The following is a 25997-nucleotide window of genomic DNA, read 5'->3' on the forward strand; positions in this document are numbered from 1 at the left end:
ATGAATAATTGTATGAGTTTCCTTTTACTTTAAAATTCATGAATGGTAGATTCCAAGTGAGTGATAATGCAATGTTATATTCAGAGATAATTTCACTTAAGCAAACAGAATAATAATTTAGTATTTTTAAAAATCACTATGATTCTTTTTTCCTGGATCTTTTATAATTTTTTTTAACCATCTGGTTATTTATGACATCACATTATATGTTACACTAAAGGAAGGTAGGAAGATACTTCTTCAGAGAATCTCTGCTTTCAACGTACTTTTAGAATAAACAACTAGTATGATAACTATACATCTGGTATTTTTTGAGTTCTTATTTTGTAAGTAGGCAAAGCAACCTTTACCTTCAGGAGGAAAACAGCTTCTCACAAGCGAATTCCATTGCAGCAATTGGAAAGAAGTGACCAGCCCAAACGTGAACTAGATTCTTCTGTCTTATGATCAGGAGTTTTGCAATATTGTTATTAAGTGAGATTATTGAAAATCTACAAATAGTTGGCTTTCTTTTATGAATTCTTAAAAATTTTGATGACAAATTTTGTATTATGGTATTTAGATTTGCTATTTATTAGGAAAGGAGTTAAGAGGTACTTGAATTCAGAATCCAAGATAAACATGTTTCAGTAAATATTAATAAGGTTAAAGAGACATTTTCTTTTGAGGGAGAATGTAAGTCTCTTGCAGCTGTGTTTATGGAATAGAAGTAGATGATGCCCACATTTTTTATTGAAAGGACTCCTTGGTTACAATGACTTGTTCCCAATCACTTTTGTCTTCCCTCTCCCCACTTTCACTCTCTCTCCCTCTCTTCATCCCTCCCTCTGTCTTTCTTTAGAAAGGAGCCCTTTGCTTCCTAACCTTATTTAACTTGTTTCTGGAAATGAAGCAAATTAAATTTTACTCATTGCTATACTTGTGCCTGGAGTATCCATCTTCTTATGATGCGAGATAAGGCCGCACTTGATCCTGTGTTGCCCAATCCATCGCCTCTTACTTTCATATTGTTCCTAGTAGCCTTGCAGTTCATTTAATCTTAGGAGATACTGGATATTACATTTTTGGTACAGCCAACATAAAATTATAATTTATAATTCTCATGATGTTTTTCTGATGGTTTGAAAGTTACTTGAGATGAATTTTTTTAAATGCAAATAAAAATAATCAAGTGCAAACAACCACTGGGTGATCTAGCAGTTGGTGTAAAGGAGATAGCAAGTACAGAAACTTTTGTTGTTGTTGCTTAGGAATAGTTTATGGTGGCCATCTTGAATAACAAGCTTTACTGTCCCATGAATTGAGAAGTGAGATCCGTCAGTTATAGCTACAAGCTGTAAGACAGTAGCATTGGAAGTCAGAGTTTGAGCACCTCTGGATAAGCATTTTTTTCGATGGCCACCTTGGGCATTCGTCTCAAATTCATATCTTTATTTAGAAATAAGTGACTGGGCCGGGCGCGGTGGCTCAAGCCTGTAATCCCAGCACTTTGGGAGGCCGAGACGGGCGGATCACGAGGTCAGGAGATCGAGACCGTCCTGGCTAACATGGTGAAACCCCGTCCCTACTAAAAAAAATACAAAAAACTAGCCGGGCGAGGTGGCAGGCGCCTGTAGTCCCAGCCACTTGGGAGGCTGAGGCAGGAGAATGGTGTAAACCCAGGAGGCGGAGCTTGCAGTGAGCTGAGGTCCGGCCACTGCACTCCAGCCTGGGAGACAGAGCGAGACTCCGTCTCAAAAAAAAAAAAAAAAAAAAAAAAGTGACTGGTCTCCCTCATGGACACATTGAAATTTACAGGATAGGAAAAGCAGAAAAGCAGTAATACAGAGTTATTGGAATAAAAGATAGAGTTGTAATATAATGAGACTATATCCATTTATACATTGTTGGTTTTAGACTCTCTCTGCTTAGGAGTTTTCATCTAGGATTAAAATAAAGCATCTCTAACATTTGAACTTCTTATCTTTCCACAGACATGCAGTAACTTCTCTATTTATTTGTACTGATTAATACATTAACCTTCCAATATCTCATTTTTGCAACCTTGATACCATCTGCAACTTGTCTGTTAGGTTCTTGTGGTTGTGTAATCTAACCTCTTACAGAATGCACAACTCTCTTCTACAACATCCTTAATGTTGTTCATTCTTAACATTCTTATGTTCAAACATCTCCAGTGATAAAGTACTCACCAGTTTCTAATGCAGCCCATTTTTATTAGTTTCTCTCTATCTTGAGTCAAAATCTATACATATCCAATCATTTTTTACCATTGAGACAAAGGGCTTTCATCCCATTGCCAAAGCCAGCTTGGAGAAAACCCCAGACAACATTTTAGTCATCTTTTGCCTGGTTTTCTTTCCATGACAGTTTCCAGTTTTTATTTACTTGTCTCAATTTGTTGTTTGATTGCCTTGGACATTCCATATTGAAGTGGGTCCTCTGGCAGAAGTTTTAAAGCACACTGTTGTTTGCTTGTCAACTTTAAGCAAATTGGAAGGCCATAGCAGTAATCTTATTTCCATTTCTGGAAAAATGATGATACTTGAGCAAAGAATGACAACCTGTATCTTCACTCCTTGTAAAATACAATTTTATTCAAATAAGAGAGGTTAACAGTAGTTTGTAATCACACCTTTTTTAAAAAGGACATCCAAAAATTAGATATCATACATAATATTTGGATAATTCTATAGAGATGTAATAAGCCCAAATCATGAACATGAAATATGTTGATGTATAAAACATTGCACAAGAAAAAGAAACTTAGAAATAAGAGCAGCTAGGAGTTACAACAGCTGACATGTGTTGCATGCTTCCTGCGTCTGAGGTCCTATTCTAACCAAGTTACCTGTGTTAGCTCATTTGATTTTCATAGCAACCTTAGGTTTCCAGAGAAACTCATTTTACAGTTGAGAAAACCGGGGTACAGAAAGATTGATTGATTTGCCCAGCATCACACAGCCAGTAAGGACTGGAGCCAGAAGGTGAACACAGATCATCCAGCCCTAGAATCCCTTCTCTTAACAGTTACCCAGTATTGGTCAGACTGCCAGCATCAGAATGACCAAGGGTGCTTGGAGAAGGTACACATTCCCAGACTCAGCTGCCAGATCTACTAAAGGAGAACTTCTGAGAGGGCAGCATTATGTTAAATTGCCAAATGTCATTTATAAATAAATTCTTTAGAAGGAATAAGTCTCCTAAAACTTCCCCGAAAATGAATGATAGGGAAACTCTTCACTCTATATTTGTACCCCCAGCCAACTCTGTGCTTTATTAGAATTCATTGCTTGGTTCCAAAAGGGAAGAAACCCTGCCCCACCTGAGCATGTTCTACAGCAGTTTGCAATCGTCTTCGGGTACTAAGAATCATCTCTTATCTTTCTTCCTTTTTTTTTTTTTTTCTTTTTTTTGAGGCAGGGTCTCTCTGTGTTGCCCAAGCTGGAATGCAGTGGTACAATCATAGCCTACTGTAACCTCAAACTCCTGGGTTTAAGCAATCCTCCCACCTCAGTCTCCCAAGTTGCTGAGACCATAGGTGCACACCACCACACCTAGCTAATTTGTTTACATTTTTGTAGAGACAGGTCTTGCCACATTGCCCAGGCTGGTCTCAAACTTCTGGCTCAAGTGATCCTTTAACCTCGGCCTCCCAAAGTGCTGGGATTACAGGCATGAGCCACCATGCCTGGCCCATTCCTTCATCCTTCTATGAATGATGATGGATCTGGGCAAATATAGCCTTAACACCCTTGCCCATCTGCCTGCTCTCACATTTGTGAAATAATTCACCAGGTTGAGCATATAGTTGGACTGCTTGGAGCAGAGGGAAGGAACACACAGGGATCAGACCCTGACCTTATTAGCACAGCGTGATCGTCATGCCTGGCATAATCCAGTCAGAGTGGTGCCCAGCTGGAGAAGTTTCTGTCTTTCCTGTAGGAGAAAGATCAGTAGAGGCCAGTGCATCTGCTCTCTGACTCTGCTACCAAGCAATTCAAGCAGTAGAGTCTGTTTACAGGGTAAGAAAAATACATTTGTCTGGCACACAATCCCTGAAAGAACTTTTTGCATTGAAATAGGAATTTGAGTTTTAGTCAGAATACTAATTCCCTTTCAGGTTTCTCATGCCAACAGTCATGTTGTCAGTGAAATTTAAATGTGGGAAAAATGCCTTTATGGACTGCCAGATTGTTTGGCAAATGATTTAGGTCTATTTGGTTTATTTGTGATGCAGTGATTTTTGTTAACATTTTAATATGAAAAATAAAGAATTAAGTTTTGCTGTATACATGGGTTTTATTTCTCCAAAAATAACATTCTTAGTCCTACCTCATCTTTCTTCTTAAATTTAAAATGTTAATGTACAGATGTATGCTTGTCTGCTTTCTTTTTCACACATAAATCAATATAGGTTCTTTCTCATTTGTGGCTTTTTACTCTTATTTTCTGTTGATCTGGAAATAATATGGTTGGTTCATTTGTAATAACTCCTGGAAATTTGTTTTCTCTGCCTTAGCAGAGAAATTAACCCCTAAAGAGAATTCAGATTGAATACATTCTGTAGACGTTATTCTAGGTTTAAATTGTGTCAAGTTGTAATAAGAGTTTGGCCTTAATTTTACATGTTATTGTCTTTTGGCATTTCAGTCAAGTTTTATCCTTTTCAAAAGCAGCACCCAGAGTGACAGTGTTAAAGTGGCCCTGGGTGCCCATGGGACTCACCCTCCATACACCACTCAGGCCCTTCTACCTTCCAGAGGGGTAGCACCTCCTCCACAGAGGCAAGTCCACAATTCACGGTCCAGTCCTCAAACTGAGATGTCTGCCTCTCTAGCTTCTTAATCCTTCAGCTAACGATCATGCCCCAATTCTTCCCAATAAATTCCAGGTCTGTTTTGAATGAAGATGTTCAAAATGAAGAAAAAAAAAAAAAAGCCATTTCCCATGCTGCATGCTCTATCAGAAAGACTTCTATCCTCAAAGTTGGTAGGAAGTCACTCTTCAGACTTCTGAGGTTTATCGAGCCTGGCCCATAATTGTTGTTGAATTGTTTTCCATAGGTGCATCTCTCAATCCTTTAGTCTTCTTTGTAGCTGGCCTCTGACCCACGCCTCTGATTTCAGTTCCTCCAATTATGGATCCGAGCATCAGTCTCATTGGTGTCTGATCAGAACTAAACAGAAAAGAATTACTTTAACAGCAATTGAAGTCATCTCTGGATGCTTTCACCATATCAAAAAAAAAAAAAAAAAAGAAGTCAGTGAAAAGCCAGGGTTTGTCTCTAATTAGCTGTGTTGATTGTGAAGCCTCATTTGCTGTTACCATTGATCTTAGGAGGCCGTGGGTAATTTTGTGCCTTGTAAAGTCTGATATTGTATAATCTCATACAGAAATGTGAGGTCACTAAATTCACACGTGAAAGTACACTAGGCTGTCTGAGGCCTTCGTCTGAGTGTCATCATTTCCCAAATGCCAGGCAAATAGGCTTAATATTTTTCACCAACTTAACCACTTGTAAGACAGTACTGGCCCACTCAAAATTACTTTTGATATTTAGATACTCTATTTGGATGTACTATCATCCCACTATGGTTTTAGAATTATTTAAGATGAAATACTATTTTAAAAGAAACTAATAAGTAAATTGGACCCACTTATAAAGAGAAATGTATATCATTATTAATAGTAGTACTATTTCAGGTCAAATCAAGAAGCTTTTCCAGGCCAGGCGTGGTGGTTCACACCTATAATCCCAGCAATTTCGGAGGCCAAGGCAGGTGGATCATTTGAGGTCAGGAGTTCGAGACCAGCCTGGCCAGCATTGTGAAACCCCATTTCTACTAAAAATACAAAAATTAGCCCGGCATCGTGGCACACGCCTGTAATCTCAGTGACTTAAGAGGCTGAGGCAGGAGAATTGCCTGAATCTGGGAGGCAGAGGTTGCAGTGAGCCGAGATCACACCATTGCACTCCAGCCTGGGCAAAAGAGCAAGACTCCATGTCAAAAAAAAATAAATAAATAAAAAGAAATTTTAAAAAAGGGAAGCTTTTCCAAAGTTGGCACCCTTTCTCTAGTATCTTCTCCCTGGCTTTCCCCTGCTCTTCCGAGAGGCAGCCATTGTATCCTCTTGTTGCACATCTGTTGCACAGCCAGCTATGTGCTTGCTCTCTCTATGGCGTACATGATGAGATGCTGCAGCAGCTTCTAGTTCTCTAGCATCTGATTTCTACATTTTCATTTCCCTTTTTCTTTCTATCTATTTTAGGAACTTCATCACCAGACATAATACTTAATGATTCTTATCACTCAAAGTAGTGTGAGATATGGGAATCTGCTTTAATCTTGAAACACCCATATAATTCACTAGGCCTTTTGTTTCCATGAGGATCAAAACAATCATAAAAATAAGAATGTGCAGAAGACCTTAAAGAAATCAGCAAGCATAATCAGATGATAGTCATGATAAGAATTTAATTGCGTATTTCATCTTTGCATTCTATTCTCCTTTTATGTAAGGAGGCATGGAGAGAGAAAATGAGAACATGTGGATTCTGGCTGATCCTGAAGGACAAATATCTTTATTTTCTCTTCTCCCCTGGGAGTAGGATGAGCAAGAAACAATGTTCCACTGAGCAATCCAATTTTATCTTAACGGACACTTTCTTTTGGGATCTGACAGGCTCGCTTCGATTTTTTACTCTTATTAGCACAATCAATAATGATGATGCTGCCTCTAGCATTTCATACTTTACAGAGAACTTTTCTCATTTATGGCTTGCATTTCAACTCACTATTAGGTATTGATTTCATTTTGGAAATCAGGAAACATGCACAGAGAGGTTAGATGATATTTCTGAAGAAACTCTGCATATGAGTCTTAGAACCAGGGTAGGAACCCAGGTGTTCTAACTCCAAAGCCCTTTCTTTATGCCACACATTGCTGTTACTGAATACAAAAGCAGAGGGAGTCTCACTTATTTAGCATTAGTATGCACACTGGGAACCTGCACCAACCTTACCCGTTCCTGGAGCTTACTTCAGCTCACATTGATTTGTTTCTCCTCTGATTTCTCTAGCACTTACATCATACAATAAACACTTCACACACAACCAGACTCTCAGATTGCTTTATGTACTTCATTTTGCCAGTTTATGGGAAATACAAATTTTCTGATTTCAAGGTTGTATCTTGTAGACGTTTACTTTGTATTTTTCTCAGTACACCACACAATGCTAGGAATATAGATATTCAATGTTTGGTTGGTTTTCATTAAGAAGTTAGGTTAAGAATACTGAGTAAACAATGTAATTTTTGCTTTGTATCAATTTTGAGTCCAAACATCAATTTCGCCTAGGCACTAAATTGTCTGGGACAAGTTAGTAACTAGTTTTATTATTGGTTTAAAATTGTCTACAAAAATTAAAAAAAAATAGCCATTTGATAGATTTTTTTTTTTTTTTTTCTTGAGACAGAATCTCGCTCTGTTACCCAGGCTGGAGTGCAGTGGAGCGATCTCAGCTCACTTCAACCTCTGCCTCCCGGATTCAAGTGATTCTCCTGCCTCAGCCTCCCAAGTAGCTGGGATTACAAGCATGCACCATGATGTCCAGCTAATTTTTGTATTTTTAGTAGAGACAGGGTTTCACCATGTTAGCCAGGCTGATCTCGAACTCCTGACCTCCAGTGATCCACCCATCTCAGCCTCCAAAGTGCTGGGATTATAGGCATAAGCCACCATGCCTGACCAAGAATATTTTTATTTTTGTTTTTGAAGATATATGTGGGTTCTTTTGAACATGAAAACACAAGGCCAATTGGGTGAGAGGAGTATAGTCAATGAAGAAGACAAAGATAAGAAAACTTAGGGACAGGCTGGGAAACATGGCCAAATTCTGACATGAAGGGATCAAAAACAAAAGAATAAACACACATACAAAGTATAAATGTAAATATAAAATTGGATAGTGACCTTGGGGCCAAATAAAAAGTAGCCTAAGAAATTTGGACTTTATTCTATGACCAGTAGGAAGACATAGACTGTGTTTGAACAGGAGTGAGTGGTAGTACAAATGGTGATGGAGGTAGTGGGGTCATCTCTAAACTTCAATACCTCAGGGCCAGTCAGCATAAAGACAGCCAGATAAGAGTACAAAAGTGGCAGCTGCTACTAGTTGTAGTACTCCATGGCCACACAGCAATGCAGGCACCATTTTTACCATCTCTTGAAATTTTTCAAAACAAATTAGAAATCTGGGCTTTTGTGTAAAAAAATTCACATTTTAAAATGTTAGCTTAAGGAATTTTAAACATAATGTTAATCAAACAGAGGACTTCTGTGAAGCAGATACCAGCCTGTGATCTTGACCTACATGAGTAACACAGTCACTTTTCAAAATAGGTAACTAAAGAAAGCTGGTGAGAATCAGGGCAAGAACTGCACATGGCAGGGAAATATTCTTATTTTAGAGGCAAACTCACTGGTTTTATTTTAAAATGAACATGTTTACAGTGTGTAAATCAGCTGACCTTTAGAACTTTTGCAAATATTCTTCAACTCTTTAGAATTGACAATGGTAATATAACAAGAATCTTTAAAATACATCAGAAATTATGAACTTGCTTGATAAACTGTCACCTGGCTTTAAACTTGAACTAAACAGGTTCTAGAGGACTTTTGAGCCAACAATTAATTAAGTATTCATTGATAAAACACAGGCATAAACCAGGACATTCTTGGGCAAACTAGGACGTATGGTTACCCTGTCTACTTACGTATAGTTGGAATTCTAAAATAAACACATTTTTAAAATGAAGTTAAAGTAGCTTGAAGGGTTAATAACTGAAATTTTCTTCTAGAATTGTTATAAGACAATAATCCTGTAATCCCAGCACTTTGGGAGGCCGAGATGGGCGGATCACGAGGTCAGGAGATCGAGACCATCCTGGCTAACACGGTGAAACCCCATCTCTACTAAAAATATAAAAACTAGCCGGGCGAGGTGGCGGGCGCCTGTAGTCCCAGCTACTCAGGAGGCTGAGGCAGGAGAATGGCGTAAACCCGGGAGGCGGAGCTTGCAGTGAGCTGAGATCTGGCCACTGCACTCCAGTCCGGGCGACAGAGCGAGACTCCGCCTCAAAAAAAAAAAAAAAAAAAAAAGACAATAATCCTCAAAATTGGGAAGCACAGTGATTCCCCCAGCAGCACATGTAAAAGGAATGTAAATGTAGCCACATCACAGTGAAACTACAGAATACCAAAGATGAAAGGAAACTCCTAAAAGTAGCTTCAGAGTAAAGATAGTTCATATGTTGGGGACAAATGAAAAAGAGCCTAAGAAACTTGGACTTTATTTCCTAGCCAATGGGAAGACATAGCATGGTTTTGAACAAGAGGTGAATGGTAGTATGGATGGTAATGGAGGTCATGGGTCTTTATTGCAATAAAGATAGTGATTAAAATGGAACAATAATTAGACTTACAGCAGACTTTTCAGTGGTATCAACTGAAGCCTCAAGACAATGGAATAATGTGATCAAGTGAAGATAGACTATAACTAGAATTATATACCCAGCCAAAGATTATTCATAAATAAGGGTTAAACAAAAGTATATTTGGGCATACAAAAGAAGTATTTGTTACCGGCAGACCTTCCCCAATGAGATTTCTAAAAAAGTGCACTTCAAAAACAAGAAGGGACAATTTGAGATGCAAGAAAAACTTGTGAGCAGAGAAACTGGAAAATATGTGGATAAATACAAATAAATAATGTCTGTGTTAAAAAGTGCCTGACTTAAGGAGTAAAAAATCAAGGTAGTTTAAAATATAGAACATTGTACAACATTATGATTTAAGATAGGAATGGACGACTGAAAAATTATTCCAAGTATTTGAATTTTGGAAAATGAAGTTAAAGATATTGATTGCTTATTTTAAATATAAATTTTAACATTTTGATAATCACTTTATTATAGGCATAACTTCCAAATTAATAAAGAGATGCATGAGATTAGACAAAATAGAAAATTTTCAACCAAAGAGAAAGCAGGATGTGAAAAAAAGAAGCATAATATAATCAGGTCAAATGTCATAGAATAATATAATAAATATACAAATAAATATAGTGGTTATTATAGAAAATATTAATGGGCCAATTTCCTGATAAAAGCCTGTGATCCCAGCACTTTGGGAGGCCAAGACAGGTGGATCACGAGGTCAGAGATCGAGACCATCCTGGCTAACACAGTGAAACCCCGTCTCTACTAAAAAATACAAAAAACTAGCCGCACGAGGTGACAGGCGCCTGTAGTCCCAGCTACTCGGGAGGCTAAGGCAGGAGAATGGCGTAAACTCGGGAGGCGGAGCTTGCAGTGAGCTGAGATCCGGCCACTGCACTCCAGCCTGGACGGCAGAGCCGAGACTCCGTCTCAAAAAAAAAAAAAAAAAAAAAGTATTCTGATCCACTATATCAAAAATACCATGAGAAAGAAAAATATATTTTAATTTAGAGCTGAAAAGTACTTAGAAAATGTAGTTTCTCATTTGTAAATGAGAAAATCAAAGCCTACAGAGGCCAATGAGATAACCAAGGTGACTTTTCTAACAATTACCAGAGATTCAACCAGAACCCAGGTTTCCTGACTTCTAATACTGTATGATCTATTAAATTATACTTTTGTCTTCTTTCCCACAAAAATGTATTTAATTCCACAGGCTGAGTTTCCTGTGCATCTTTTTTTTTTTTTTCTTTCTGAAGATACTACTAGCCTTGTCTCCAGGACTAAAAGTACTTTTTCTCCTAGAGGGTAGACAAGCCTGTGACTGGTGATGAGAATAAAAATGTTGCAATAAAGAAAAATCTTAGGTGATTTTTTTTTTTCTTTTGCCTTGACCTAAGCTTAAGCAAAGATAATTTCTTGTCTAATTACATCTTTAAAAGTATGCACGGGAATTAATGAAGAAAGAGGAAGAATATTGGATAGGTTGAACATTTTCAGCTTGTTAAAATTTGTGAGTTTTGATGTTGTGATTAAAGATTTTAAGTGCTGGTGACACAGTAGATTTTGGAGAATTTCATTGACTTTAGTTTTTTGCACAAGTTAAATTTGAGATATCTGTGTATCCCATGATTAAAATATGGTTCTGGAATACAGAAGTGTAATCAAGGTTTCCTAGTAAGTGGAGCTATTATGTTTATGGATTACATTTGAAACTGTGAAGACAGTGTAGTATCTGGTAACATCATAGAAGACGATGAGACAGAATGAAGATCAGAAGCCTGTATAGCACCTTTAAGAGGTGAGCAGAAAGCAAAGCTTGCCAATCAGGAAGAGGAGCTTGCCAAGTGAAGGAGAAAACTTAAAGAGACTAAAGAATCAGGAGAGAGTCATGCCCTGGAAGAGTTAATTTAAAGAAATAAGGGGTATCATCTATACCATGTGTTTTAGCATGGACAAGTAAAATGAGAACTAAAAGTTAAACTGCTGGATATGGCAGTGATGAGGTCATTGATTATTTTAGCATGAACAATTTCAGTAGAGTCTTAGCACTGGACACAGCTACAACTGGTTGAAAAATGAATGGGGTTTGAAATAACGAAGCTGAAAAATATCTAAAGCATATACATGAACAAAGGTTCAAAAGCAAGATGATAACATCAAATAGGGATCCAGAGTAAAAAAACTATAACCTAAATTCCTCACTATTCAACTTAATACTCAGAAAGAGGACTAGACTTTGGATATTTGAGAAAAGCTGGTCTTTGGTATGACCTGTGTCACTTCCCAGCACTGTAACTTAGAACTGGCACCTCACCTCTTTATTTCTCAGTTTCATCATCTAAAAAATAGTCTACTACTTCCGAATAAATAAATGGCATGATATATATGAATGTGCATATATGTAATAATGGAATTGTTAAGTCTACATTTAAGTCTGTTTAAGTCTACATTCTTGATGTTATTTTTGTAATACTTTATTGGTAGTTAGATAGGTAAAAAAGCCTAAACTTGTGGTGTACTTTGATATTAATTTTATCTAAACCCTGTTTTTGATCATGCTCTGCCCAGTCACCTATACTCATCCCCAAACCATGACTTGAACAGATCTCATAGTATTTCCAGTCCTTGTTCTCTTATTAAAAAACAAACAAACAGACAAAAAACTCAACTCAGGCAGAACACAGAGGACTTTTAGGGCAGTGAAACTACTCTATATGATCCTATAATTGTGGATTCATGTCATTACAAATTTCTGCAAAACCACAGGATGTAAAGCACCATGAGGGAACCCTAATGTAAACTATGGACTTTGGGTGATAATGTAGGTTCATCAGTTGTAACAAATGCACCACTTTGATGGGGGGCATTGATAGTGGAGGAGCTATGCATGTGTGGGGCTAGGGTGTTTATGAGATATCTCTGTACTTGTTCAGTTTTGCTTTGAAACTAAAACTGCTTTTAGAAAAGTTGATTATTAAGACAGAAAGAAATCTCAGTACTGTTGAGCCCAGTTTAAAAAGGCAAAATTGTCGTATCCAGTTTAACAATAATATTCTTCCCTTACCATAAATCTGACTACATTCCCAGGGACTGGTAGTACAATCAAAAGAGCAGTTTGATCCTCCCTTTCTGTCCCTTCTTTTTGTAGTTCTTGCTGTTTCAAAATCAGGGATGAAGAAGAGCTGGGAGATGAAGAGAGGGCAGATGACTGCACATAACCTGATGTGCAATTACAATTCTTTCTTGGCTTCTTCAGTGAAGCCTGTCCTGCCACCCACTGGACAAGCTTCCGTGTGACAGATATCTGAATGCTGGTTCCCTTATGGAGGACCTTCAGGGAGCCTGTTAGGGCTCTCTCGCCACATAGTGCTGTGACATGGAAGAGTTGCTCATATTCCTTCTCCTTTAAAATTTCTTCAGCTCCCTTCTGCCCCTGTTAATATACATCATAGCTCTCCACACCTCATCCAGGAGACAGCTCTCTTGGAGATGGCTTAATGGCAAAATGTCTCAAGTGCGGCTACCTGCTGTAGTGTTTACTGATCCATGGGAAACTCACATAATCTAGTCATGCTAACCTGTGAGAAATCAGGCTTCTCCACTGCCTCCCCTTCCTCAACCCTGCTATCTCTCTCCAGGTATCAAGTACTCTTGCACAAAAGCAGATCAAAATTCCATTGTTTAAGCAGATACTATTCAATGAGCCCAATCGGCACATGGCTTTGTGTGTATGAAAGTGCCCAACCGTTTATAAAGAGTCTGGTTTGAGTCTTAGTTGCCTATTTTAGGGCAATAGTAAAAGTCCCATTCAAAAGCCTGTTATCCTTTAAAACGCAATGCATTTGATCTTATGCAGCGTTTCTTATTGTGTTCTGTGAAGAAAAACAATTCTCAACCTTGACTATGAGCTGTAAGCTGCCTGAATTTATGTATTTATCCTGCAGGTTTTGAAAAAATTGAGTGTAATCAAAATCCCGCTGGGAAGAAGTATGTCAAAAAGATTAATTAGAAGGAGAGCAAAAATGGTGTCTTCTCCTGCCTTTGTGTTAAACATTCTTAGCAAACAAGCACTGAAATAAAATAACTAAAGATGCCTTTATATACTTTCGGTTGTAAATTTTATTAAGGTCTTGAAGAGAGTTCTGAGTGTTTAAATAGTGTTTACTGAAAACCATCTCCAACTTTCATGAGCAGAAACATACAATTGGTAGATATGTCACGGTATTACTGACAATGAAGTCAAAGGCCCCCTATAAAAAAAGCTATCTATGGCTTTTCCTCTCTTCCAGGAAAGATGAATTGCCATGGTAACACTGCCATGAAATAATAGGTCAGGTTTTATCCTTCTGCCTCAGGCTTATTCTATTAGGTTTTACTTAGAAGTGGATGCCATTGTAAAATGAATGTTTTTGGTATTACAAAACTAAACATCATGACAAGAAAAATCTGATCAATAAAATCTACTGGTGTGAAAAGGATGGACAAAGGACAATGAGTAGGGAGTTAAACCGATTGAAGAACTATTTAGCGGCTGGTTTATTAGTACTCTTCTAAAATGTGGGCTTGTTTCACAGATGCTTGTATAACTGAATGTGCATAAATGAAGCCAGGCTGACTGCACAAGATCAGTTGGGAAAACTGGTTTGTAAATTTTGTTTTAATGGAAGATTAACTGCTCTAAGGAAAAAGTTGCTATTTCATTCCAAAAATAAATATGCAACAAGAAAGCATAAAATATTTAAGCTTCCTATTTTTGTTACATTTTTAAAAGACAAATTCAATACTGTTTTGTGCCTATTTATGGAAATTTCTAAAAGTGCAACTTGGGGGCAAGTATTAATGACATTATACAAACAACATGGTGTGTAATAATTGAAATTCTGTTGTTTCTGTTGTTTGCGGGAGTTGTCTCGGTATATACATCATGACTTTACATTTTCGTGGAACAGTATCTCAATCATTTTGGGATGAAATTCCAACAGAAACTAATATATAATTTTTGTCACATCAAGCAACATTGCAGTGTCCTTCTAATAGGACATATATTAGAATAAGAGATGGAGAAATAGATACCTAGTTTTTAAAGTAACAAGGTATATCAAACCAACTTTTTTGAAGAGGTTCATTTGATGTAAGTTAAATGTAGAATATGGTAGTGGATTTTAGCATAACATCTTTCCTGAATTCACACAGTGAGACTATGTTTGACTTCTCCATAGACCACCTTGAATTTTCTGTAGTTTTTTCTTCTGTAAAGTACTAAACAGTGTGTGTGGGTAGCTCTGAGATTTATATTGCCTTCAGTCTGATCATGAAGATTGCAAAGTGGGGTCAGTGACTGTGCTAGTTTCCTAGGGCTAATGTAACAAAGAGGCACAAATTGGGTGGCTTAACAAAGCAGAAATTTATTGTCTCACAGTTCCAGAGGCTGGAAGTTCTAAATTAAGGTGTCAGCAGTGCCATGTTGTCTCTAAGGCTCTAGGGAAGAGTTCAATTCTTGGCAGTCCTTATCTTATAGATTCATCAGGCCAGTCTCTGCCTCTCCCTTTACATAGCTTTCTCCTCTGAGTGTTATGTCTCTAAAGTGTTAGGTATATAAAGATTAGGGCCCATTTTAATCCAAAGTGACCTACCCAGTGGGTACAGGGTATGCTGCTCGGGTGACGGGTGAACCAAAATCTCAGAAATAACCACTAAACAACTTAATTCATGTAACCAAACACTACCTGTTTCCCAAAAACCTACTGAAATAATTTTAAAAAAGAAGACCTCATTTAACTTGGTTACACCTGCAATGACCCTTTTTCTAAATAAGGTCACATTCATAGGTTCCGGGGTGAGAAATTCAATGTATCTTTCTGGGAGACAATACAGCCAACAGCAGAAACTAAATCGAGGGATTTTGACACTAAATAAATTGTCTCTATTACAATTTAAATTGCTATGCTGTCTAGTTCTTTAGGAAAATAAATGGTGATATTATTTGCGTTATGTTTCATTACTAATAGTTACTCTCATTTTTTCTTTCCATTCAACTTTAAATTTTTGTAAATATACAGAGAATATGGTGTTCCTAATGAAATGCTCTCAATGTGTAGAATTTTAAAATGTACAAATATGATTAGAATAGGTAAAATAAGTTTAATATATACCTATCATAGTTCCTAACTTGTAATAGGTGTTCACTAAATGTTTATTGAATGAATCAATCAGTGTTAACATTAAACTATAACGAGCATAATTTAATCTGTCTTTAATGATTCAAAACAGTTTCTTTGGGCAAAAGGTAACTAGGTATGAATTAAGAGATCCCCACTTGCTTGAGTGCTCAATGACTAAGTATTTATTCTATTTTACTTCTTTATGTCCATTTGGAAACTCATTAGGCAAAGCATGTTTTTTTTTGTCCTGGATTACACTGTTCCCATCCCCCATTTCTTTTGACTTCCCCTTTTGGGTTATCACATATTCTTTTCTATAGCTTAAATAAAGTACTTTTGTTAAACAATTAACACCTATAAAATTGTCTACTCTATCATGTATCAGGATTGTCTGTCCTTTGATCTATTTTTCTCTGTCTAGGTATCCAATAAATGTATTTTGATCGTGGTTATATTATTTGAGTTATATTTCTTTACTAACAGTTACTCCCATTTTCCCTTTAATTAAATACAAAGAGAAGTAACCACTAAAACAAAAAACAAATTACAGTACAACTCCTACCTTACCAATGACTGCTATTTCCTCAATTTTAAAACTGAATGTTATTTCTGCATGACCTTAGAAGGTTTTAAGAATTCAGTACATACAGTTTTAAAAAAGAAAGATTTCATTAGAAAACAAAATTCTAAGGCAGAAACAGAGTGCCAAAATTCAAACCGAAAAAGTTTTAAGCTACTACTTATCAAGCTGTGAATGTTTCCCATTTTATAGATTTTTCTTGACAGATATTCAAGTATTTGTTAATCAAACTTGCCATTAATGCCAAAATTCTCCTAAAAACATGATTGGGAAATCAAGATATTTAAGCTAACTGAAATGATTTTTTTTTTTTTTTTAAAGGAAAATGAAAGCTATCACTCATGGAAGAAAGTTTTTATTTTTCAATCACATTTTTATCCCTAATTTTCTCTCTGATATTTCCAGTTATGTTTTTCAGTCACCAGAAGCCTACATTTATGGAAAATCAAGTATTACCAGTTATTAGTGTCAGCTAGGGAGAGGAACAACACAAAGCCAGGATTTTGAGCCAGCTACCTGGGCAAATTGGGGAGAAATACCATTTTAGTCAGTTACCTGAGACTGTTCAAGTTTAATTACATTAGTGGCACTTCACATTATAAAATGTTTTTTTCTTTCAGATGTAAACTTCTTCCATCATTAGTAAATGTCAATTATAATGAAGTGTTTTTCCCAGTTCCTTTTTTCCTGATATAACGGAAGAAAATGCTAATGAGTTTGTAATCCTGAAATTGTTTTCAAAGCCAAAACAAAGTCAGCTTGATGTCTGTTTATTAGCTTACTTTTATTCTCTATATTTGGAGAATAAATTTTCTCATTTTATTTCTTACTATACTTTCCCTGCTTGTGCAATTTCTTATTCTCCCTGAGAGCTTTTAAATGATAAATATTACCAATTAGATTGTATTTCTGGGTTCAAATCATGAAGATCTTGCCCCTTGCCGTGACTCAAGTACTACTGAAAGCTTCTATTTTTTTTTTTTTTTCTTGAAAGCTGGTTTTTCCCTCTCTCTTTTTTGATTTTGATGCATAATGGCTATTCAACCCTGTGGTTTCTAACAGTTTCCTGTAGCATTTCAATCAGAATATAATGGTGACTTGATTTCTTCTCTCTCAAAGATTAAATATACCCACAATATGAAATTGATGCATTTTATAACAATAGAACAAGTTTCTTTACTGTCAAAATGAAATTAACATCTTATGAAAAGGGGACAGCATCACTGGAAGAGGTCAAGAAGGAAGAGAGAGATAAAGTCAGTTTTCCAACACAACATTACTCAGTGTCTGTGCTGAAAACATGCTTGACAGAAAAGGTCTGCGTCACCTTTTAGCAGTGTCTTGGTAGACAGGTTGTTTTCCCCTACTGAGAAATTAGGGAGAAGCTGTCTATTGCAGTGCAGAGAAGGCAGCAGGCATGGGGTTCCAACCTGTAAGAATGCTTTGTAATCAATGCCAAAAAAAAAAGTGTGACCAAGAGAAAAAGAAAGCCGTTTAAAGTTACTTTAAAATAGGCAAAATAAAAATGGTAAATTACATTTATAGATAATATGTTCTGGAAAATATGAACCCAAGCCAAATATGGGAAATTTTTAAAATAGACTAGTTATAACTAGTTAGGCTCCCCCAGAAAGCTTACACATGTCACAAAAGCTTTGCTTATTCTTTGCATTTTAAACAGTCTTGAAGTTTGAGTCTGGTATTTTATCTATGTTATCTAATTTTCTTCTTTCTTTCACAGTTGGATATACTGCTAATTGAATTAAATCCAATGAATATATAAGAATATCCAAATAAGTTCAAGATTTGCTTCTTTCTGCCTAATTTGTATATTTGTCCCAATGAGCTACACTTTACGACATCTATGTTTATCCTTAGCATCTACATTTTTATTTTAAAATATTTATAAAATAGTAAGCAAAGTACAATAAAATATTCAAATAGTGGCCAAGTAATTTCTATCATATAGTCATGCAATTATGCAGCATTGCATTTTTATTATTATGGCTGGGATTCGATTCTTTTTATTAATTCATTAGTCATTTATATGCCTTTTCATAAATAATTTTTACTATTAGAATATTTAACATTTTTAGTGATGTCTTGGTACCATTTTACATATTAAATATATTAACCTTTGATCTCTCTGGTCTAAAGCAAATACACTTCCCAATTTATCATTTGATGTTCTATCGTTTTAATTTTACTTTTTTTATATTTAAGGGATTGACAGATTTTCATGTGGTGAAATCTACTTTCTTTTTTTTGTTTTCTGCCATTGATAGTATGTTCTGAAAGATCTTCCTCACCTGTTTTACATTATTTCTACTATTTTGAGTACTATAATCTGTTTTCATCCTACTTTTGAAACTTTATTTTCTGTAAAATTACCAAATAAATACTTTATAGTCAGGTCGGCCTTACCCCTGCTCCAAGAGTAGAATTGTTGGCTTCATAAAAATTCATACTCTTGGCTAATTTTCAGTTCCATTTTATACCCTACATTCTTCCAGAATCATTCACTGATTCCCAGCCTCCTTTGATCACTCTTCTCTAAACTTTCAGGAGTCAAATAGGATATAACACAAATTGGGAAAGAGTTGTAGGCAATCTTTAGTTTCACACTGCTGTTCATGGTGGGGTGTAAGCATCTAAGCAGGTACATACCTATGGGTGAAGAACAGCAAATTCAACATGAGTCCTTCCCAATAGTGACCTTATGAGACATTAATTTCATTTTGATGGTAAACGAAGCTGTTCCTGTGTGCAACACATTAGTTTTGCCTCCAAGGCCTGTTAAATCTTAGGGGTAGCTGGGATGCACTCTGCATCCAAAGGAGGCATCTCTGGGATAAGAGAGCACAGATTGATGTCAAAAAGAATATAACATTTCTGTCCAAAGTGCTAAGCATCTAAAGATAACTAGGAAAGAGAAGTTAGACGCCAATCTCCAGGGAAAGTGGCAAAGAAACTGAAGATCATTTGAATTACAAGTGATGCCCCAGGTCCTGAGGAGGGAGTTTGAGTTGAGGAACATTTACTCTAGCTACACCATAAGGTATATGTGATATATACAGGTCCATTTTGGTGATGTATCTGCCTCTGATTCCCAAATTTAACTGTTATATGCCATCTCTTTTGCAAGTGTCAAACTTCTGTACTTGTAAGCTCCTATCTCTATCTTATATTAACCTTGCTGTCCTGAATCTAAGGAATAAAAGCTAGTACTTGCCATTTATTGACAAATTTTTGTGTGCTGCTCTCTGTGGGAAGCACTTTATGTGAATTACTTCATGGAACCCTAACAAGCGTGCTAAATGTTAGAAGGATTTGGTTTACAGAGGTTCAGTAACTTGGCCACATTCCTCAGCTATCTAATGGGAGAGACGGCCCTCAAATCCGGATCTGTCTGACTCAAACATACATACAAAGCAGGTATTTTATTCCCATTTTAAAATTGAATAAACCAAGACTGAATTGCAAGCTTCTTAAAAACAGGGACCTTTTTATAAACTTCCTTTTTTCCCCACAGTGGCTTGTACTTAGTAGATAGACAAATGCATAGTGGTGGAGCTAATATACTCCTCTGATCTTAAACGACAATAAAAAGCTCAGATTGTAAATAAATATGATCTTTTTGTTTGTTTGTTTTCTGTAGTCAGATGCCGCTTAATGGAAGTAGACAAATGTCGAAGGTACTTTCAGCGGGTTCTTTACCAAAAAAAGAGTTTTTCAGAATATTGCAGAACTGCCATATAAAAATCATTAGGACATAAAAGTGGTTTAAAAGAGGTAGCAACTTATCCTAGATCACAAAGAAAAGAATAGAAACAAAGAAAAACATTAAAAAAAAAAACCCTCTGCACTTTAACTCCATCCTCCCACATTCTGACTTTTTATTATTACAATTTACATATCTTTATATGGCCTATCTCTTAACAGATTGTTGTAACTATTGTTGTTTTGATAGATGTGTCTTTTGGGCTTCATACTAGAGTTATGAGGGGATTGCTACCACAATTATAGAGTATTGTTGGTTTGTCTATGCGCTTAATTTTACCAGTGGGTTTTATACCTTCAAGTGTCTTCTTTTTGCATATTAATGGAATGTGTTTTCAAATTGAAGAATTCCCTTTAACATTTGTAGATGAGTGTGGTGGTGGTGAATTTTCTCAGTTTTTGTTTGCCTGAGAAAGACTTTATCTCCTTCATAGATAAAGGATATTTTTGCTGGATATATTATTCTTGGATGGCAGGTTTTTTCAGCACTTTGAAAATGCAGTCCCACTCTCTCCTGGCCTTTATGGTTTTCACTGAGAAACCTGTGGTCAGACAAATTGGAGCTCCTTTATATGTTATTTGCTTCTTTGTACTTGCTGCTTTTAGGATTCTCCATTTGTCCTTCACCTTTGAGAGTCTGGCTATTACATGCCTTGGGTAGTCTTATTTGGGTCAAATCTGTTTGGTATTCCCTCACCTTACTACATCTGGTTATTTATCTCTTTCTCAAGCTTTGGAAAGTTTTCTCTTATTATTTCTTTAAATAAGTTTTCTATGCCTTGCTCCTGCTCAACTCTTTTGAACACCAATACTTTTTAGATTTGATCATTTGAAGTACAAATATAGAGTTTGGTAGAAGAAATAAGATGTAGTGTTTGATAAATCAGTAGTATGACTATAATTTACAATAATTGATTGTATGTTTTAAAGTAGCTAGGAGTGAATAATTTGAATGTTTCTGCATAGAGAAAAGACAAATATTTAAAGTGTTGTATATCCTAATTATACTGATTTGATCTTTAAAAATTGTATAAATATATTAAATTATTACATGTACCCTGAAAATATCTACATCTATTATGTATCAGTAAAAAAAATCATTTTGAAAAATCATTAGGGGAAAGAAGACTAAAAAAGCTATACACAATGAGTACACTTTAGACTCTATTGTGACTCTTTTTGGAATTATTAATCATTTCCCAAAAATGTATTGCCTTATTTCTGAGAGATTATCATTTTTTTTTATTCTTTAGGACACAGCAGGCCAGGAAAGATACAGGACTATCACCACAGCCTATTATCGTGGAGCCATGGGCTTCATTTTAATGTATGACATTACAAATGAAGAATCCTTCAATGCAGTACAAGATTGGTAAGTTAGAGCAAATACTCTTATTGCTGATAATAATGGTTCTCCAGTCAACTCCTTCTTTCTCCCCAAAGCAGTGACCATACCGCAATGTAATATATGTGTTTACATTATACTACAATCCCACTTGTGCTTCATTTAAAAACAAATGCTGTTTATGCACAGAAGCATTATTTAGGGATTGATAATAAGTCATTCTGATGATTTTTCTGCAGTTTGTTCATTTCCAGTACTTTGCATTTTGTCATCATTGCTTCCATGGAAACTAGTGCATTGCTTTTGATTTTTTAAAATATAAATAATGAATAGTTTGGAAGTTTACTGATCTAAAATAGGGATCGAGAAACTATGGCTCATGGGCCAAATCTGGCCCACTGCTTGTTTAGTAAATCAACTTTTATTGGAATACACCCCCGTCATTGTTGTCTTTGACTGCCTTAACACCACCACAGCAGAGTTAAGTAGTTGCAACAGAAACCATATTGCTGGTAATGCCTGAAATATTTCCGATCTGGCCATTTATGGAAAGATGTTTATGGACCCCTCATTTAAAAGATTTGTTAAACAGGTTATTCAAATTGAAAAATTTTGAAGGACTGAGATAAAGGATAAGATAAAACCAAAACCATTTCTGACTCACAGCTGCATCAAACTATCTGAAAATACTTCTGACCCTGATGAATGTTTACAGTGAGGGTTTATTCCTATGGCTACAGTATCCTGCATTCTGTCCCACCAGCACCTTGAGAGGAGACACTGAAAAGCCAAGGAGAAGGGTTATGAGCTCAAGCACAGGGCTAAAGAGGGCAGTTTTTCTGTGGAAAGAGCAAGAATCTAGGTAGGGCTTTGTATGACATTAGGAGGGAAATGGAGCTCCCAAAATGGAGCGCCCACTGGTGATGACTAGGACTGACTGAAGAAATACCACGCTATAACTGTAAATATAATCACAGATTATCTTATGTAAGGAAAACTTTGACAATACGTAGGCAAAACAGAAGCATTCTTTTTTTTTTTTTTTTTTTTTTTTGAGACAGAGTCTCGCTCTGTCACCCAGGCTGGAGTGCAGTGGCCAGATCTCAGCTCACTGCAAGCTCCGCCTCCCGGGTTCACGCCATGCTCCTGCCTCAGCCTCCCGAGTAGCTGGGACTACAGGCGCCGCCACCTCACCCGGCTAGTTTTTTGTATTTTTAGTAGAGACGGGGTTTCACTGTGTTAGCCAGGATGGTCTCGATCTCCTGACCTCGTGATCCGCCCATCTCAGCCTCCCAAAGTGCTGGAATTACAGGCTTGAGCCACCGCGCCCGGCCTAACAGAAGCATTCTTTTTTTGTTTGTTTTCTATGATAATATTATCCAAAATGTTTTTTACGTATATATATCAGTTCAATGAGGGTCAGATGCTATTAAAAATATTTCCATTTGCTTTTTTTTTCTATTTTAATTGTTCATCTAGGAAGACTTCTTATTTACCCACACACACACACACACAGTTACAATGCAAGAAATAATACTATTGGCGATAGCAATTCAAGAGAGAAATACAGGGTTATAAATTAAAAAGACAAGTTTAAGATATATATGAAAAAATAATTATCTTCCACTGAGGAATACAGAAGAAAGCTTAAATAACTATCTTTTTATATTATTTTTAAGAAAGCTTAAATAACTATTCTTTTTAGTAAACTGAATATTGTAAAAATGCCAGTTTTTCTCAAATTAATTTATAAACTCAAGGCAATCTCAATTAAATACAGCAGATTTTGTACAAAATGATATGAAATAGAAAATCCAGAGAGAAGCACAAATCTATATGAGGATATAGTTTATGATAAAAGTAGCATTCAAGTTAGTGACAAAAAGGTTGGTTCAATTAAGAGTGTTATGATATCTAGTTAATTGTCACATATAGCCTAAAACACCTATTGCTATATAATATGGTAATTTTAACCTTGACTACTTTCTGTCTGAAAATGTTGAGATCCAGGAGTCCCAGGTCAGAAGTGCTCTTTTAAGTTTTCCAAAAGAACAAGATCTTAAAAACAGGAAGACCTCTGCCCAAAAGTCCTGCCTCATCAATGCCTGCTGAATTAATTAAAACTTCCTCAGCCTGACTTTCAGACATACATATTGGTGCCGCTATATCTTCATGGCTTCATTTCTTACTATTCTAGAAGCAAACAAAACCATTCATTGTTTCTGGAGCCCAGCTTAAACTTTCCAACATTTGTGCTTCTTTTCTTCTATCCTTTTTTTCTCTGCTTTGCATGTCTCTTTCCTCAATCTGCTACTCCATCTGCCCCAAGGCATATAGATTTGTCAAAAACCAACAAAAACCCCTTCTAGAAACAAACCCTTTTTTTCATCCAAAATTATATGATCACTTGATTTATTAGGGTTTTTAAATTCATTCAACAAGCACTCATTGAGCACCTAACTCTTTGACAGCCAATCTGTCAGACATAGCATTTAGTACCTATGCCAGCATTTACTATCTCAGTTAATAGATCCACCATCACCCAGTTATCTGATGTAGAAATGTGAGCACTGTCTTTTATTTCTTCCTCTTTTACGAATAGAATCTCATTGACCACCAAGTTCAGTCATTTTGACTTTCTAAATGCCTCTCCAATCTATTGCTCTTTTTTCTTCCTATTGCCAGTATCTTAATCCAAACCATTCATTTAGGAGTCTTTTATCTTATGTCCTTATCTCAAGTTCCACCCTCTCCAGGTCATCCATCTGATTGTCATCAGAACTACATAAGTAAACCTTAGTACATCTCAGGCGCTAAAAATAAAACTTCCAGTAATATCTTATTATGTACAGTAGTGATTCTGAGAGCACATGTTAATCACCTGTAGAGCTTTGACAACATATACAAGCCCAGGCTCCACTCTGGATCTACTAAACCGTATCTCCCATGAGATACATGGACATATGAATTTTTCAAGGCTCCACAAGTGATTCTGAAGCTCATTTCTGGCTAAGACCATTGATTTATAATGAAATCCAAACTCGCCAACATAGTGGACAGTGAAACCTCCAAGTATCTCTTTCACTGACATCATCCCCTACCACTCTCTTCCATTTGCTCTATGTTTCATCTAAACAGAAATTTTCTGTTTACCTAAACTCCATCCTTTTACTACCTCTGTTTCTCTGCCTGAAATACTTTCTCTGTTATCTTTAAAAAGTCTATTTACTTTTCAAGGCTCTTTTACAAAGCTTTAAAAGGTATCTCTACCCCTTTTCCTACCCCCTTCCACCTTTATTCACAGCGGACAATACTAGCCACACCCTCATCTCTGCACCCACACTACCCTAGCACTTTCCGAAGATCACAGAAGACCTAGCAGATTCTGCTATTATTTCATTATATTTTCTCTTTTTTTTTTTTTTTGAGACGGAGTCTGGCTCTGTCTCCCAGGCTGGAGTGCAGTGGCCAGATCTCAGCTCACTGCAAACTCCGCCTCCCAGGTTCACGCCATTCTCCCGCCTCAGCCTCCCGAGTAGCTGGGATTACAGGTACCCGCCACCTCGCCCGGCTAGTTTTTTGTATTTTTTAGTAGAGACGGGGTTTCACCGTGTTAGCCAGGATGGTCTCGATCTCCTGACCTCGGGATCCGCCCGTCTCGGCCTCCCAAAGTGCTGGGATTACAGGCTTGAGCCACCGCGCCCCGCCGGCTTCATTATATTTTCATTAATCATTTTCCCCATTATAGAATACAATATAATACAATATATACACTCTTATTTTTTCTCATTTCTTTATTGTGGTAAAATATAACGTAAAATTTACTGTCTTAACCATTTTTTCTGTATATACTTCAGTAGTATTAAATACATTCAACCATCACCACCATCCATCTCCAGAATTCTTATCATCTTGCAAAACTTATATTTAAACGGTAACTCCCCATCACTCTCTCCCTGCACCCCTCAGCAAACACCAACCTGCTTTCTGTCTCTGTGATTTTAACTACTTTAAGTAGCTCATATAAGTGGAATCATGCAGTATTTGTCTTTTAGTGACTGGCTTATTTTACTTAACATACGGTCCTCAAGTTTCATCCATATTGTAGCGTGGCAGAATGTCCTTCCATTTTATAACATTTTATTATATACAATAAAATATACATTATGTGTATCATATATGTTTTATATATAATATACATACACATACACACAATATATGTTACGTAATGTACATTGTGTGTATGTACATATATACACACACAAAATATTGTATTTTATATTTATATATTTATATATTATATATATACACATGTACATATACTATATTAATCCTATATATATTTTGAACGGATGATCTAAAGTACTAAACAGAATTACATCCTGATTTCCCAGCAAAAAATATAGAAATTACTTCAAACTGACATAGCCAGGAATTAATGGTTCTATTCTTCCCCTCAACAATAGATTTAAGATTGTATGTGTATTGCCGCTATGGCACCAATTATATTTAACTTTTTGTTTTTCTTAAGTGTATACTTGTCTTAGGTTCCTACTAGATGATAAACTATTTGTAGGGAAAGACTATCTTATTTATCTGTATTTCCTGTTTGACAAATAACTAG

The 25997-nt window shown here is 36.3% G+C and overlaps 1 protein-coding gene across 2 annotated transcripts in view; it reads left to right on the forward strand.

Moving 5' to 3' along the window:
* Positions 1-25997, forward strand: part of RAB3C (RAB3C, member RAS oncogene family) — a 306210-nt gene that overhangs the window by 133579 nt on the left and 146634 nt on the right. For both annotated transcript variants that reach the window (XM_033179628.1, XM_033179627.1), the window contains exon 3: positions 21282-21400. In XM_033179628.1, the coding sequence (XP_033035519.1) occupies positions 21282-21400 (119 nt within the window). The remainder of the gene's footprint in view (positions 1-21281; positions 21401-25997) is intronic.

This window comes from Trachypithecus francoisi, unplaced genomic scaffold, assembly GCF_009764315.1.
Source record: "Trachypithecus francoisi isolate TF-2019V2 unplaced genomic scaffold, Tfra_2.0 Lachesis_group2, whole genome shotgun sequence".
In the NCBI taxonomy this organism is placed as follows: domain Eukaryota; kingdom Metazoa; phylum Chordata; class Mammalia; order Primates; family Cercopithecidae; genus Trachypithecus; species Trachypithecus francoisi.